The 16,859-nt window shown below is 34.6% G+C and overlaps 1 protein-coding gene across 13 annotated transcripts in view; it reads right to left on the minus strand.

Annotated features, from left to right (window-relative positions):
• The window catches only part of CCDC88A (coiled-coil domain containing 88A), a 129,485-nt gene that overhangs the window by 45,716 nt on the left and 66,910 nt on the right, over positions 1–16,859 (minus strand). For all 13 annotated transcript variants that reach the window (XM_007970585.3, XM_007970580.3, XM_007970582.3 and 10 more), the window contains 7 exons: positions 16,301–16,382; positions 12,967–13,125; positions 11,156–11,302; positions 10,436–10,580; positions 6,022–6,206; positions 3,207–3,344; positions 661–1,731 (listed from right to left, as the gene is read on the minus strand). In XM_007970585.3, the coding sequence (XP_007968776.1) occupies positions 661–1,731; positions 3,207–3,344; positions 6,022–6,206; positions 10,436–10,580; positions 11,156–11,302; positions 12,967–13,125; positions 16,301–16,382 (1,927 nt within the window). The remainder of the gene's footprint in view (positions 1–660; positions 1,732–3,206; positions 3,345–6,021; positions 6,207–10,435; positions 10,581–11,155; positions 11,303–12,966; positions 13,126–16,300; positions 16,383–16,859) is intronic.

A 16,859-nucleotide genomic window follows, 5' to 3' on the forward strand; every position in this document is an offset into this window, starting at 1 on the left:
AAATCTGGATTTGAATCCAGTAATCCAACTGTGCTATTTATTAGCCATGTGATCCTGAGTAAATTATTTAATGTTTCTGAACCTGTTTTCTCATCTAAAAAATGGATATAATACTTATAAAGGATTAGTTGTAAAGATTATGTGCATGTATATATATGTATATATATTTGTGTGTGTGTATATATATATTATTTATATATATATACAACTTACATGAAGATTTTAGCCCAGTACTTGGCACATAGCACTCAATAAAAAGTAGCTATCATGCTTCTTTATTATACTTAGAATTTAGTAAGAGTTTTGATCAAGCATTTTATTATTATATTGAAATAAAGGTTTAAAATTATAATGTAATAAGTCAGATACCACTAGGAAACTTTATTACTACAAATTCTTTTAAAAATACAATTTATAGGTATTTCTTAGTTTAACAAAAGTAGGAAACTTGGAAGGTATTTCTAGTTCTAATTCCAAAATTCTACTGAACCATAAAATAGATGATGCAAATTACTGATAGATTCCAATAAAACTTAAAGAAACCTTGAGTTAAAAATATTAAAAATGATGCAAATTAATGATAGGTTCCAATAAAACTTAAAGAAACCTTGAGTTAAAAACATAAAAAATATTTGCCTTAATTTAGGTAAACATATTTACCTCACGTAGTGTAACCAACGTTTTTATATCAATAGTTGCTCTTTTCACAAGCTCCTTATTTTCTTTTTCTAGTTCTTTTAGACGGATACAAGATTCTTTATATACACCAATTTCTTTGGATAGAGTTTTGTTTTCTTTTTCCAAATTTCCAATCTTCACATTATTTTCTTCTAATGTGGTATCTTTAATTTCTGCTTGCTGTCGGAGTCTCTTATTTTCCTTCTCCAATTGTTTCTTATCCTTTTCCAGTTGAGAAGTCTCTTGCTCTAATGATTTATTTTCTTTTTCCAGTTGTTCTAGTCTTTTGCTAGATATTTTTAGTTCTTCTAGGTTTTTTTGCAATGTTTGATTTTCCATCTCTAAGTCTTGTAGTTCACTCTCTAATTGCTGGATTTTTTTATTGCTGTTCTCTAAAGCTTTTTGCAGTCTTTGATTTTCTATATCTAAACCCTGGTAGCTAACTTCCAAGCGTTCTGTTTTCTTGAAAGATGCTTTCAGGAGCTCCAAACCTTTTTTAAGTTGCTCTTTTTCACTTTCCAGTTCTTTGTTTTCTAGCTGTAGCTGAGCCATTTTCATGCTTGCACACTTCAAAGATTCTACATTCCTTCGCAGCTCTAAGTTTTCCTCATCAAGTTGGGAATTCTCTTTCTCTAGGGATTCTAACTGAAAGGTCAGATTTTTAAAGCTATCCAATGTTTTTTTTAATTTTCTATTTTCTCTTTCCAGCTCTGAATTTTCTTGTTCTAATGCCTCAATTTTTTCACAAGTAATTTTTAAATTAGTTATTTTTTTCTGTAACAATTCATTTTCCTTTTCAAGATGATGCAATTCATCTTCAAGTTCTTCTGCTCGTTCTCCTTTTTCTTTATAATGTTCCAATTCTTTTTTAATTTGTCTTTTTTCAAATTCAATCTTGCTTAGCTTGCTACTTGTTTCTTTGATGGATTCATGGAGAATTTTGTTTTCTTTTTCAATGTCTTTCACTCTTGCTTCTGCACTTATCTGGGACCGCTGCCTTAAAGAAGACACTGTTTGATTCAGATGTTCATTTTCCTGTTCCAATATCTTAATCTAATTTGAAAAAGAAAATAATTAAAAGCTGTAATTGAGGAAAAACTAACTATGGTTTATCTCTTCCAAAAACTACCAAGAAAAGGGGAACAAAAAAAAAGGGTACTAGAATGCCTGTCTTACTTTTAATTCTGACAAGTATTTACTGAAGACCACTGTGTACACATGCTGTCAGGTCATTAAAGTTCATGTCTTTAGGAAGTTCACAGTTTAAAGGAACGATTGAGAAATGTATTTTCTATTAATCATAATGGTCTTCAGATTATTTATAGTTACATGCTTCAAATACAAATAGGAATACCAGTATAACACACACACATACCTCCTTGAGAACATAAGGTTTTACTTTTACTGAGTAACTTTTGCAATGCCTACAGTGGGTCCTCAGTAAATACGTGCTCTATTGTATGTGTATATATCGGTTTGTATGTGTGTGTATTCATTCCCAAAAAGAATTCTAAGTAGGAAGCATCAAAATCACAAAAATTACTGGGTACATTTGAGAACTAATTCATCCAATTTATACCATGACCTAATACAATGATTCTCAAAATTTAGTGTGTTAAATAATCTCAAGAAGCTTGGAAAAGTGAAGATTGAAGCTTAGTCTAGAATTTCTGTTCGGTATCTCTAAAGAAACCTTCATTTTTATGGCTGGTCTGAGGACTACACCTGGATGATATAAACAAATAATCTTACTTCTAAAAAAATTAATGCTCAGGCATGGTGGCTGACACCTATAATCCTAGCACTTCGGGAGGCTGAGGCCGGAATATCTCTTGAGACCAGCCTGGGGAGCATAGCGATACTTTGTCTCTACCAAAAAATAAAAATTAAAAAATTAAAAAATTATCTGGGCATGGTGGTGCATGCCTAGTAGTCCCAGCTGAGGTGAAAGGATTGCTTGAGCCTAGGTGTTCGAGGTTGCAGTGAGCTATGATTGTGCCACTGCACTCCAGCATGAGTGACAGAGCTGGACCCTGTCTCAAATACATAAATATTTCAAAAACAAGTCAATTAATCTATCCAGTTCTCAGTTTCCTCAAATATAAAATAAGAATGAACATTAAACACTTGAAAACAAATTTCATAATATCCAAGACAGTGTGGTTGCCACCGCATTTCTCCCTCTTCGGTAGGTCAGAGGACAGCTGCATTTCCTGGCCAACTCCACTCAGGGACTCCAGAATCTGCAGCCCTATTCCATAGACGCTTGAAAGCACAAGTACTGCAAATGCTTATACTAGATGATTATCAAGCACACTAGCAGTTTAAAAAACTCTAAGCTTTCTCTTCAACTTTCCTAAGATACATAGGTTAGAAAATGAGGTAAAATTACAATTACTTTGAAATAAAAAAATTCTAAAATATTTCCCTTTAATGTTTATATCAACGTTTTGTTTGCATATATTTTAAATAACTTTTGCTAATAAATTTTAAAATACATTGTTTACTTAGTAAAAAAATGTATGAACCTGTCTCTCTGAATTTTCTCTCAGTGTTTCAATTGTTTTTTCAAGCTGAGCTTTCTCCTTCATTAGATCCTTGCTTAAATTCTGACAATTCTGAAGACTTTGCTTTTCTTGAACAATCTCATTTTCAAGAATTTCAACCTAGAGAAAATTAAATCACAAAACAATATGTTAAATATTCTACAATAGTGAAAACATGTCAAAACAAAAGATAATCACTGAATAAAGGATAAAATAGTGTTAATATCCAAATGCTAAAATTTAAGAACTCAGTATAGAAATTCAAGCAGCATTCCATGCTAATTTCTGTAGCTGTATAAAATCTGCAGACATGATTTCTTATCCTATGCATCTTTTGGGGTAAGTTTCATTTTCTAAACACAAAGACAAATCCAGCTGAATAAATGATAATGTGCTATATGAGAACTATATAAACTTTTTAAAAAGATTCTCTTGGCTTCAGTGGATTTGTAAAGTAAAATTTTACTTATACTCAGAGAATTTCAGTGAGCAAGAAGGGAGAAGATATAAAAAGCATGAAGGAAAAGATGAGAAATAGTACAGTATAAGTTCAATGAGGAAAAAAGAAAGGACTTGGTTTAAAATAAAAAAGAGGGAGAAAAAGAATACTACTATAAAAAATGACTAAGGAAAACAGCAGCAAATATTTATATTTCAGGTTCAAATTTCTTTTCAATTACACATTTTAGAGATAAAAAATACTGGTAGTTAATATGTACAAAATAGCAAATTAAAGTTAAAAATATGCTAAGACTATTGATTTTTCCATTATCATATATTCAAACTAGGCAATTAAAAAATCGAGAAGACTTTATAAAATATTCTACTGCAAGTTAAATGTTAAATTCTTATGTCAATAGTGAAGCACTCTAAAGCAATTTTAATTTTCCTATTTTAACATTAATGGAAATAACTACACATGGAAACAATCTTCCAATAATATTTCTAGCCTGGGCAACATGGTGAAACCATGTCTCTACCAAAAACAAACAAACAAAAAAACCACAAAAAAACAAAAAACTGAGCCAGGCATAGTGGCCTGTGCCTGTAGTCCTAGCTACTTGAGAGGCTGAGGTGGGAGGACTGCTTAAGCCTGAGAAGCGGAGGTTGCAGCGAGCTAGGATTGCGCCACTGCACTCCAGTATGGGTGACATAGTGAGACCCTAGCTCAAAATACTACTACTACCAATAATAATGGTAATAATAATAATATGAAAAGCACCAGGTCAAAAAACTTATCCAATAACTCAATTCAACATTAATTTACAGTTCAGGAAGCTTTCAGTTATGAATAATTAATCTGGTTCTCATATTACATATATGGAAATATATGAATGACAGTTATTGAAACTCATTTGTTGTTTTGTATCAATGGGATTAAAGTGAAACATTCAGTTTATAAAAAATCATTTTTACAATTAATTGATCAAAAATTGCTTGAATCACTAAGAATTTACAAATCAAACTTCAAAGCTAATTTCAAAAAGAAACTGTACTCTACAGGCCCAATTTTAACGACAACCAAAATAAAACTGTTCTAAATTCTAAATGGCCATCCTACTTTAACACTATATTGTCAAACACTCACTAAGATTATTTAGTTAATGGATTGAAGACAATGCAAAAATGTTTTAAAACAGTAAAAATCTTACAAGAATACCAAGGAGCCTCTGAATAATCTAAGGCAGTGGTTCTCAAAGCATGATTCCAGGACAGCATGATGAGCATCACTTAGGAACTTCTTAGAAACAATTCTTAGTCATGCATGTTTTTATGATGGGATTCTATTTATGTAGAATTATGTGCACAGAAAGATATGCAAAAACAAAACACTTGTTCTTCCATAACTAAGTATTTCTGTTCAATCAGAGTCTGATTAAGATTCAAGTTTCATAATACCTAAATTGTGGTCTCTAAATATTATTTCCCACTAAACGGAATAAAGGCTAATTTTAGAGAAATGGCTGTCTCCAGATCTGGGACAGAAAATATTCAAGATGAGCCTAGAATATTTTGTCATGGCAGAAAGTAAGACAACTCTCAAGGAGTGCTAAGGCCATGTAACAAGGATTCAGAACCAAAGCAGCTTTTAAAGAGGCTTCCACTAGCCCGAGTTGAGACAGTAAGAAAAACAAATGGAGTGGATTGAAACAATACAAATATTTTTAAATTCATGGGTTCATAATGATACTGAAACAACAAACTCACTCACTGTTCTCTCAAGAAGATATGAGAGAACCAATTCATTATTTGGAAACTGGCAAATATAACTCCTCTAGCCCTGCTGCCTCTTTTTTTTTTTTTTTTTTTGAGACTGAGTCTTGCTCTATGGCCCAGACTGGAGAGCAGTGGCGCATCTCGGCTCACTTCAACCTCCAGCTCCCAGGTTCAAGAGATTCTCCTGCCTCATCTTCCTGAGTAGCTGGGATCACCAGCACCCACCACCACATCCGGCTAATTTTTGTACTTTTAGTGGAGACAGGGTTTCACCATGTTGGCTAGGCTGGTCTCAAACTCCCGACCTCAGGTGATCCATCTGCCTTGGCCTCCCAAAGTGCTGGGATTACAGGTGTGAGCCACCGCACCTGGCCAAGATCAGCTAGTAAGTTCTTAATTGTTGAAGCTGAATAATGAGTATAGGATTCATTCACACCATATTTGTGTGTATTTGAAAAATTTCATAAGAAGTTAAAATAACATTGAGGGTGCATTTAAAAAGTGGAAAATAAATGTGCCATTTATTTACACTTTTACAAGTATTTTTTAACATTAAAATAAACATTACATTTTAATTTACCTTTTTACTGAGTCTTTGATTTTCTTTTTCAATTTTCAGGATTTTGGAAGCATTGCCTTCTACAGAATCCATAGTGGTCCGAAGCTCTTCTACAGTTTTTGTCAAACTTTGATTTTCCATCTCTAACTTCAATAATCTACTTGATGTCAACTCATTCACCTCATGGCCCAGGGATTTCTGTGGTGCTATAATATTGAAAAATACACCATTGTATTTACTCTTTACCATTTTTACTATGTTTACTCTTTACTATTTAAAAAGTTCAGTATATATGCATTGCATCATTTGATCCTTAACTTTATTAAAAATTCAATGAGATTATATAAGATAAACACGATAAGAGAGATAAATCTTTTTCTCCTTTTCTTTTTTTCTTTTTTTAAAGAGATGGGATCTCTCTCTGTCATCCAGGCTGGAGTGCAGTGATGCATTCCTAGCTCACTGCAGCCTCAAACTCCTGGTCTGAAGGGATCCTCCCACTTCAGTCTCCCAAGCGGTTGGGACTACAGGTACAGCCAACTAATTTTTTTATTTTTTAGTAAAGACTGGGTCTCTGTTACTTAGGCTGGTCTGGAACTCCTGAGCTCAAGCAATCCTCCTGCCTTAGCCTCCCAAAGTGCTGGGATTACAGGCATGAGCTGCTGCACCCAGCCAAGAGATGAATCTTTAACTTTTAATGCATCCACAGCATTCTAGTGAAAAAAAAGCATAAAATTTAGATTGAAGAAACTGGAGTTCAAGCAGACCCATTAAATATTTTGCTGATACAAGAACATTAGGATTTACAAATGAAAGATGAGACCTACTATTTCAAGAAAGGAAATGAATAAAGGCACTGGAGGGAATTTCCAGGTCTGCTTTTGTGTATGTTTCAAATTCTTCTTCATAAAAACCAAAGAAACACATGCACATCCAACATATCCCCCACCATGTATAAAATCTCTTCAAAATTAGATAAGTAAATAACCTCCATATTTAAGTAAAGAAAACCTCAATTTTTATTTCCAGCTTTTCTAGTCATCATGTTGTTAATCTTTTACTGAAAGCTGGTATACTGAATAATTACTGACTTTTAACATTCCATTAGTTGCCCAAGTCTTTTTTTAAATTAAAAGATTATTTAAATTTAATTATAAACTTACAGGATACATTATTCTAAGTAGCAACTAATGAAGGATTAAATGAATTTTGAAAATACAATACTACTTGTTTTACTTTGGCTAAAAGTTCAAAATGAATATTCTGAGCATGCTGAAATTATTTTAAAATCTTAAATCCACTTCCATTCATTATCCCTTTATAAATCTGATTCTGTCTTAAGATATCTATTAAAACACAGTATAGAGTTTAAATATATAATATTCCCCAAGAGTAGCATTACTGTTAATCTACCTGGATTAGGTGTTTTTAAATAGTCACCATGATAAACAATAGATCTCTTGAAATTATTTCCATCTAAGTGAAATCTTGTGTCCTTTGACTAACATCTTCCATATACCCTCAACCCCTCAGCCTCTGCTAACAACCATTTTACTCTGTTTCTATGAGTTTGAATTTTTTTGATACCACATATAAATGAGATCATGCACTATTGTCTTTCTGTACCTAGCTTATGTCACTTAACATAATGCCCTTCAAGTTCATCCATATTGTTGCAAATGACAGATTTTTTTTTTTTTTTTTTTTTCCTGAGACGGAGTCTCACTCTGTCACCCAGGCTGGAGTGCAGTGGCGTGATAGTGGCTCACTGCAACCCCACCTCCCAAGTTGAAGAGATTCTCCTTCCTCAGCTTCCCGAGTAGCTGGGATTACAGGAACCCGCCAGCACGCTCAGCTAATTTTTGTATTTTTGATAGAGATGGGGTTTCACCACGTTGGCCAGGCTGGTCTCAAACTCCTGGTCTCAGGTGATCTACCATCTCAGCCTCCCAAAGTGCTGGGATTACAGGCGTGAGCCACCATGCCCGGCCAAACTTTTTTTTTTTTTTTTTGAGACAGAGTCTCACTCTGTCGCCAGGCTGGAATGCAGTGGCACAATCTTGGCTCACTGCAACCTCCACCTCTTGGGTTCAAGTGATTTTCCTGCCTCCGCCTCCCAAGTAGCTGGGATTACAGGCGTGCGCCACCACACTCAGCTAATTTTTTTTTTTTTTTTTTTTTTTTTTTAAGTAGAGACAGGGTTTCACCATGTTGGCCAGGATGGTCTCGATCTCTTGACCTCGGGAACTGCCTGCCTCGGCCTCCCAGAAGTGCTGGGATTACAGCCATGAGCCACCATACCCGGCAACCCCCCCCCCCCCCACCTTTTTTTCTTCCTGGGACAGAGTCTTACTATGTCACCTAGGCTGGAGTGCAATAGGGTGATCTCAGCTCACTGCAACCTCTGCCTCCCAGATTCAAGAAGTTCTCCTGTCTCAGCCTCCCAAGTAGCTGGGATTACAGGTGCACGCCACCATGCCTGGTTAATTTTTGTATTTTTAGTAGAGACGGGGTTTCACCATATTGGTCAGGCTGGTCTTGAACTCCTGACCTTGTGATTCATCTACCTCGGCCTACCAAAGTGCTGGGATTACAGGTGTGAGCCACTGCACCTGGCCAGAATTTCATTCTTTTTATGACTAACATTCCATTATGTATATAAAACACGTTTTCTTTATCCATCATTTCATTGACACAGATTGATTCCATATCTTGACATATGTGAATAATGCTGCAACAAGCATGGGAATACAGATATCTCTTTGATATACTGATTTAATATCCTTTAGATATACACCCAGGAGCAAAACTGCTGAATGCCATGAGAGTTCTATTTTTAATTTTTTGAGGAACCTCCACACTGTTTTCCAGAATGGCCAAACCAGTTTACATTCCCACCTATTCCATAGAAACTTGAAAGCACAACTACTGCAAACTTTTATACTAGGTGATTATTAAACACACTGGCAGTTTAAAAAACTTCTAAGATACTTTTAACTTTCCTAAGACACATGGGTTAGAAAATGAGATAGAAAAGTTCTGAAGCAAATTTTCTGAAATTCTGTAAATTTTCTAGAAAGTCCCTTGTATAATTTAAAAAATAAAAACTACACCACAGTAAAGCAAATATTCTGTTCTACAACCCAAGCTAAGATCAATTACAAAACAACAGTGACAGAATAATAATGATATTTAATACTTGAATTCTTACTATTTACCAGGCACTATTTAAGGGCCTCACAAATACCAACAATTTAATCCTCAGAAGTCTAGACTAACAGAGTAGTAATTCTTAATTAACAGAGTAATTCTAACTACCTTTAGTAGAAAATACTTAAGTCTGAATTGCTTTCTTTGTAACTCAATTCACAAGGAATATAATTTTTAAAGTTTCACAAATATTTTAAGTAACACAGGTTCAATGATTGAATATCATCACTTACTCTATAGTTGGTACATGGGGCCCCAGAATTTGGTATTCGATTCTCAAGTGTAAAATAGGAAGAACCTAACTGGTAATCAATAGGAGGAATCATCTATAGAGGTAATTATTCTGTAAGCACCAGATTATAAAATCTCAAGAGTTTATGTCTACCTCAACAGTACATCCTCGGTGTCTGGTATAGTATTTTACACATGATAGGTGCTTAGTAAGTATTTGCTGAAGAAATGCAAGTAGAACAATCTAACACTGGGCAAAACTGACGAGTTTTGAAACTAGTCTAATTTGAATAAATGTGACCTAACTGGTGAATTTTTTTGTAATTTCAAAAATTCATATTGCACATCCAAAGCTATAATCCAAACAACTGTATAAAATTATGCCCAGCTTTGAGAAAGAGGACAAGTCAATGTGAAGCCCAGGAAAAAAGAGCAAAAAGTTAAAAATTTACTTGGGGGAATCTTTCATTAGGTCCATGGTATAACCAGGCTGGGCTGGTTGGCAGGTATAATCTTACAATGGAGACTATACATATTACAAGTAGTCATGAAGATCCTTAAATTAACTAATTCTAACTATATTTTCACCTGAAAATTTGCCCATTATGCTTTGACTCCCTATTTGGGTTTACCTATAGTCAAAGAACATGCTGACCACTAATATGACTTTTCTATTCTATTTACTAGATGACTATATTTCTTAAAATAAATTAATAAACTGGTATTGCAGCCTCTTAGGATACTAACATGAAATAGTGGATAAGAAACCAATTAAATCTCTTATTGCATTCATAAAATTCAGTTGTAAGACATGCAAAGCTAGGGACCAGACCCAAGAAAATGCAAACAATGTATTACTGTGTGAAATCGTATCTATGGAGACAGGTAGTCTTCTGAGATATCTCCCACTGCAGAAAATAAAGAACTGAAAGTAAACATAAATATAACTTCATGATTCAATTATCTATTTAAATTTTTAAAAAATTGAGAATACCTTCGGAAAGTTCACTAGTTCTGGATATCTGTTCCAGCTCCCAGCCAAGATGTAATGATTCATCCATACTTTGTTTCTGTGCCATTTCCAAAGTCATATTTTCTTCCATTAATTCTTCAATCTTTTTTCTATCCATATCTCGTTCCTTTTTTATTGGCAAGGATTAGGGAGAGAAAAAAGGCTAAGAAACAGTACAATTTCAAGCAAAAACTTTATTACTCAACTTTTATTTATCAGAAACTTAGTCATAATCATGAGTTCCTTAAATTGTTCAGTTTTGAAGGCACTTATAATTATGACTGGTAATCATACTGATTAAGTGTCTGACATCCTTTTAAGCTGATCTTTGGGGACACAATGAAAATTCTTCTTCATAGTCAACATACTGTTTTGGTGATATAACAAAAGAATTATGAACCAACGCTAAATTTTAGCAAACAGATTTCTGTATTTTTAAAGACATGTTTACACAATAGCTTATTTATTGTGGTACTGAAAGGTTGAAGACAAAATTAGTAAGTAACATGCTTCTGTAACAAAAGCAGAAATTTCTACTACTTTTATATTTATATAAAGTTGGAGGCATCTAACTTATTTAGCTCTCTCTTCTCTGTTAAAGCCTCAAGGACACTAGCCATCCTTGCCAATACAAGGAAATCAGTTGAATCTTGAAAAGTTTTCCTTAGAGGCCATGTAACTGATCTCTCTCTTAAAACTTACCATTTCCATATCATGAAGTTTAGCTTTTAGTTGTAAGTTCTCTTTTTCTAATTCATGTAATTTATCAGAACGAGCACGAGTTCCTTCTAGTTGGTCTTCCAACATGGTTTTTGTTTCTAATAAAACTTGATTGTCTTCTTTTAACTCCTATAAACATTTATCACAAATGTGTTAATATCTGTTAATTTTTTAAAGTTATGGAACATAGAGATTATCACAAAACATTAAGCCATCTTTATCAACAGTTTTATGCATGAGTAAACCTACTAATAGAAATACAATTAATGTTTTCTTGGCTTTTTACCCCAGAATGCAAACAAAACACTCAGTACTTAAGATATGAACTACTACTGTAACTTCACATTAAATTGTCGGGGCATATTTAACTTCCTCAGTCACAAAGATAAGGAATTAACTAAGTAGAAGTAATCTTCCAGATATTTAAGATACAACTCTCCATGGAATCAAGGCTTAATGTATTGACTGAAATAGATTTAAATATTTCTCTGTACTTTGGGCTATAACTTCGAAGTGAAGGGCTTGAGGTTTTTGCAGTAAAATACCAAGACTTGAATCAGAACTCACATAAATCATAAACCAAGGCTCTATTAATAAATATTTTACATAAATACACCTTGAGAAAATCCTTAAAAGTCCCTGCATATGTTTTGAAGATAAAAGAGTTCATAATTCTATCTTGCTAATTTATATACCTATGGTTTCTAAAGTCTAGAAAAAGTATACTAAGACAGTGATATTCATGAGAATCTCTTAACAGTGTCATGCATACACACACCTTTAAATAACTGACAAATAATTAATATGTACTTTATCTCTACAGTCCTATTGGGTCTACTTACTGGTAACCTTCAAGTTAGAATGTTCTAACCACTTTCTCTTACATTTTCATTTCTTGATTTTGTATACTCTCTCCTTCTTATCCTACTACTGAAATTGACCAAAATCTCCTGTTTACAGATAATGAGGAAATTAGCTGAGAAAGAAGAAAAAGATACAAGACCTGTCAAAGTCTTTTTTTTTGTTTTGTTTGAGACAGAGTCTCACTCTGTCACCCAGGCTGGAGTGTAGTGGCGCGATCTCGACTCACTGCAACCTCCACCTCCTGGGTTCAAGCGATTCTCCTGCCTCAGCCTCCTGAGTAGCTGGGCTTATAGGCATGTGCCACCATGCCCGGCTAATTTTTTTATTTTTAGTTGAGACGGGGTTTTGACATGTTGACCAGGGTGGTCTCGAACCCCTGACCTCAGGTGATCTGCCCTCCTTGGCCTCCCAAGTGCTGGGATTACAGACATGAGCCACTGTGCCCAGCCTGACTTGTCAAATTCTTGTCAAACTCAACTTCACGTAACACTGAACTGTAACTATCAAGTTAGAAAAAATTTTTTTCATTTGTTTGCATATATAGAGGCTTCATTAATCTTAATTTAGTGATCTCAATTAAGAAGCAATCTGAAATATGTTTCGCTTTCACTTTTGGGAAAAAGTTTGAAATTAATAGAAATAAATATTTTGACTATAAGAAGGACTTCAAAGGTCTGCTCTATATATGATGCTAAGAAAAGGAATAAAAGAAGAGCCCCAAAGAGTTCAATAAAACTAGTAATATCCACAGGTCCCTTTTGTAGAAGTCTAACTAAAAGCAATATGCTAATCTATCATAAAATAAACATACCCAAATGTATTTACTGTTTGTTCACCATTTCAAGAGTTTCTCATGTTTATTAACTGCATTTTAAATATGTTAAAATTCTAACACAGAAAAAAAAATCATGGTTAATTATGCAACATACCTCAACTCTTGCCTTATAAAATTCAATATCATGTAGTCTCTCTTTATATCTGCTGACTTCACTTTCAAGCTTATCAACTCTGACTGCTTTCTCTCGAAGTGCATCTAATTCATCTCGGTACATTCTGGCAGAGCGAGCATCCGAAAGCAAATTCATGTTCTAAATAAAAATTTAAAAATATATTTTAATTATTATTTTCCGTTATCAACTTGTTACTTTTTGTTGCACAATTTGATACATTTATTTATTTACTGAGACAGAGTTTCACTCTTGTTGCCCAGGCTGGAGTGCAATGGTGTGATCTCAGCTCACGGCAACCTCCGTCTCCCAGGTTCAAGCGCTTCTTCTCCCTCAGCTTCCCAAGTAGCTGGGATTACAAGTTCCCACCACCATGCCCGGCTAATTTTTGTATTTTTAGTAGAGATGGAGTTTCGTTATGTTGGCCAGGCTGGTCTCAAAACTCCTGACCTCGGGTGATCCACTCACCTCAGCCTCCCAAAGTGCTGGGATTACGGGCGTGAGACACTGCACTTGGCTAATAAATTTACTTTAAAAATCAATGAATTACATACTTTAAAAAGGTGAATTTTATGGTATGTAAATTATATCTAAATTTTTTTTTTAATGGGGAGATACAAACTTTTTTTTTCATTATCTTGGATACATTACTAAAATTTTTTAAAGCCTTTTTAAAAAAACGAAGTATTTTAAACATATATATATATATACACATTTATGCTCATATTTTTTAAACATGTTCTCTGTCAGGAATGTAAACAATATTCAGGATATTTTAAAATAAGTTAACATCCATGTAACACAACCATTTGCAATTAATTTATGGTGAAAAAGTTAATTTTAAAATAAAAGATGGTAAAAATACAGAAAAGGCAAACAATATTACTAAAATAAATCATTAATTACTGTATAGAAGTAAAGTTTCTATAGATATGTTGTGACATACCAAAATCTTGCTGACATTTTTTTAAAGCTTCCAAGTAAAATCATTAGGGCATATATTAGTATCATTTGAGACAAATATTAAAATCCAACCTTTAAAAAGGCTTATTGTAATCTTTTAGGATAGTAGTTCTTAAAGTATAATCCAGGGTCTTCTGTGGGCCCTGAAACCTTTTCAGGGAGTTCAGAAGGTCAAAACTATTTTCATAATAACACTAAGACATTATTTGTCTTTTTCACTTTCATTCTCTCATGAGGGCACAGCAAAGTTTTCCAGAGGCTACATGGTATGTGACATCTTAACAAACTAAATGCAGAAACAGCTATGAGAATCTAGTGGTAGTCATCTATTAAGCAAGGTATTAAAGAGATCTGCAAAAATGTAAAATAGTACCATTCTTTTCATTATTCTTTGTTTTGGAAAATAATGGTTATTTCATTAAAATACCTATGTATTCATCTACCTATTTTTTTTTTTTGAGACAGAGTCTCACTCTGTCACCCAGGCTGGAGTGCAGAAGTGGCACCATCTCAACTCACTGCAACCTCCACCTCCCAGGTTCAAGAGATTCTTGTGCCTGTCTCCCAAGTAGCTGGGATTATAGGTGTGCACCACCACACCCACTTAATTTTTGTATTTTCAGTAGAGACAGGGTTTTGCCATGTTGCCCAAGCTGGTCTTGAATTCCTGGTCTCAAGTGATCTGCCTGCCTTGGCCTTCCAAAGTGCTGGGATTACAGGTATGAGCCACCACGCCCAGTCTATTTGTTTATTTTAGAGATGGAGTCTAACATGAAATGGGTTATTTTTTTAATGAATTTTTTTTTTTTTTGAGACAGCGTCTCACTCTGCTACCCAGGCTGATCACTGGCACATTAACAGCTCACTGCAGCCTCAACCTCCTAGGCTCAAGTGATCTTCCCACCTCAGTCTTCCAAGTAGCTAGGACTACAAGCGTGTGCCCAACTACATGCAGCTAATTTTTTCATTTTTTTTGTAGCGATGAGGTTTTGTCATGTTGCCCTGGCTGGTCTTTAACTCCTGGGCTCAAGCAACCTACCTGCCTTGGCCTCCCAAAGTGCTACAATTATGGGCATGAGCCACTGTACCCAACCCAAGTGACTTAATTTTTTTTTTTTTTTTTTTTGAGACAGAGTCTCGCACTGTTGCCTGGGCTGGAGTGCAATGGCACGATCTTGGCTCACTGCAACCTCCACCTCCTGGGTTCAAGCAATTCTCCTGCCTCAGTCTACTGAGTAGCTGGGATTACAGGTGCCCACAAACACACTCGGCTAATTTTTTGTATTTTTAGTAGAGACAGGGTTTCACTATGTTGGCCAGGCTGGTCTTGAACTCCTGACCTCTTGATCCACCTCCCTCAGCCTCCCAAAGTGCTGGGATTACAGGCGTGTGCCACTGCACTTGCCCAGACTTAAGTTTTTAAAAATTCATAGTTTTAGTTTTTAATATGATAAATACCAATAGATATAATCCATATTCAACCAATCCTCATTAATTTTTAAGAATGGTGAGGAGGCTTGAGACCAAAAAGACTGAAAACTACTGCTTTAGAGAAAACCAACATACATTTAAAAAAAAAAAAACAAAAAAAAACCCCGCTGCCCACAAGTAGAAAAGCAGCCACAGCATGTCTAGAAATAAAGACTATGAAGACCAGTCTCATTTATCTATGAAGGTCCCAGTTTATGATCCGGCAATTACAGTATTCCCTGCATCTAAAATGGCAGGTATGGGGAAGTTAAGGGAAAAAAACAACTATCCAGCCTTATCCTAATCCTTAGCACTTATGGATTAAAGAGCTCACACACTAATCTCAAATAAAAATGAAACATTAGAGTGACTGTAAAAGTGAGCTATTAATTACTCTTGGTTTAAGGTGAAAAAAGAAGCTGCTGCTGTAAAATAAAGATACTTTTAAAATTTTTTAAATCTTATTTAATAGGAAAAGAGTGAAAAAAATCAAAAAGCATTCTGTCATATATAAATTCGTATAAAGCACTATCAGGCAGCAGAGACACAGAGAGATACACATAAAGAGCATAGTTTACAGTAGAGGTGTTCTAGCTTCCAAGGCCACAGAAGCCAAACACATCAAAAAGAAAAATCTGGAACTACCCCAGTCCTAAGTAGCTCTTTTGAATCTTAGCAGAGTTTGAACAGCATTAACATGGAAGAAAGTTTGGCTCTGGCATTTTTGAAGAGAGAGACTCTGAAAAAATCATCCAATCTCTGGAGGCCTCAGTAACCTCATTTATTTATATAAAGCATTGAAGGAAAGGTTATAAATTACAAGGAAGAAAATCAATTTCCAATTACTTGGTGGTCCTAAGTAATAGATATTCCAGGTACCAACCTCTTGTTGCAGCCTTTTGAGTTCTATTTCCATTTGCTCAAGTTCTTGTTTACAATCCAACAACTGTTCAGTCTTTTCCTCCCTTAAATGCAAAAATACATTCATTAAGCATATTATTTTTGAAAACTGTGATCATCATCTGCATTAATATAAATGTATTATCACTACTAGATAACTAGTTGAACATAGTGTTAGCCATAACCCTAATCTAGAAGAGAAAAAAAGATAGGTATTAGGAATTTATACAATTAGATGCCATTAATCAAACCTCTTCCCTAACTTTTTCCAAAGGCTAACCTCAATGGCTGATGTTCTCATAGTATGTAATACAGTTTTTCTCTTTCTCTCTTTTCATCTTTCCTGCCTTCCACCCCTTCCATTTCCACTCTTCTTTCTCTCTTCCTCACTCTCTGCAGTCACAGACAGTTAAGCTAAGAATTTTTTTTGAGACAGAGTCTTGCTCTGTCGCCCAGGCTGGAGTGCAATGGCAGGAACTTGACTCACTGCAACCTCTGCCTCCCAGATTCCAGCAATTCTCCTGCCTCAGTAGCTGGGATTA

This window comes from Chlorocebus sabaeus, chromosome 14 (assembly GCF_047675955.1).
Source record: "Chlorocebus sabaeus isolate Y175 chromosome 14, mChlSab1.0.hap1, whole genome shotgun sequence".
In the NCBI taxonomy this organism is placed as follows: Eukaryota; Metazoa; Chordata; class Mammalia; order Primates; family Cercopithecidae; genus Chlorocebus; species Chlorocebus sabaeus.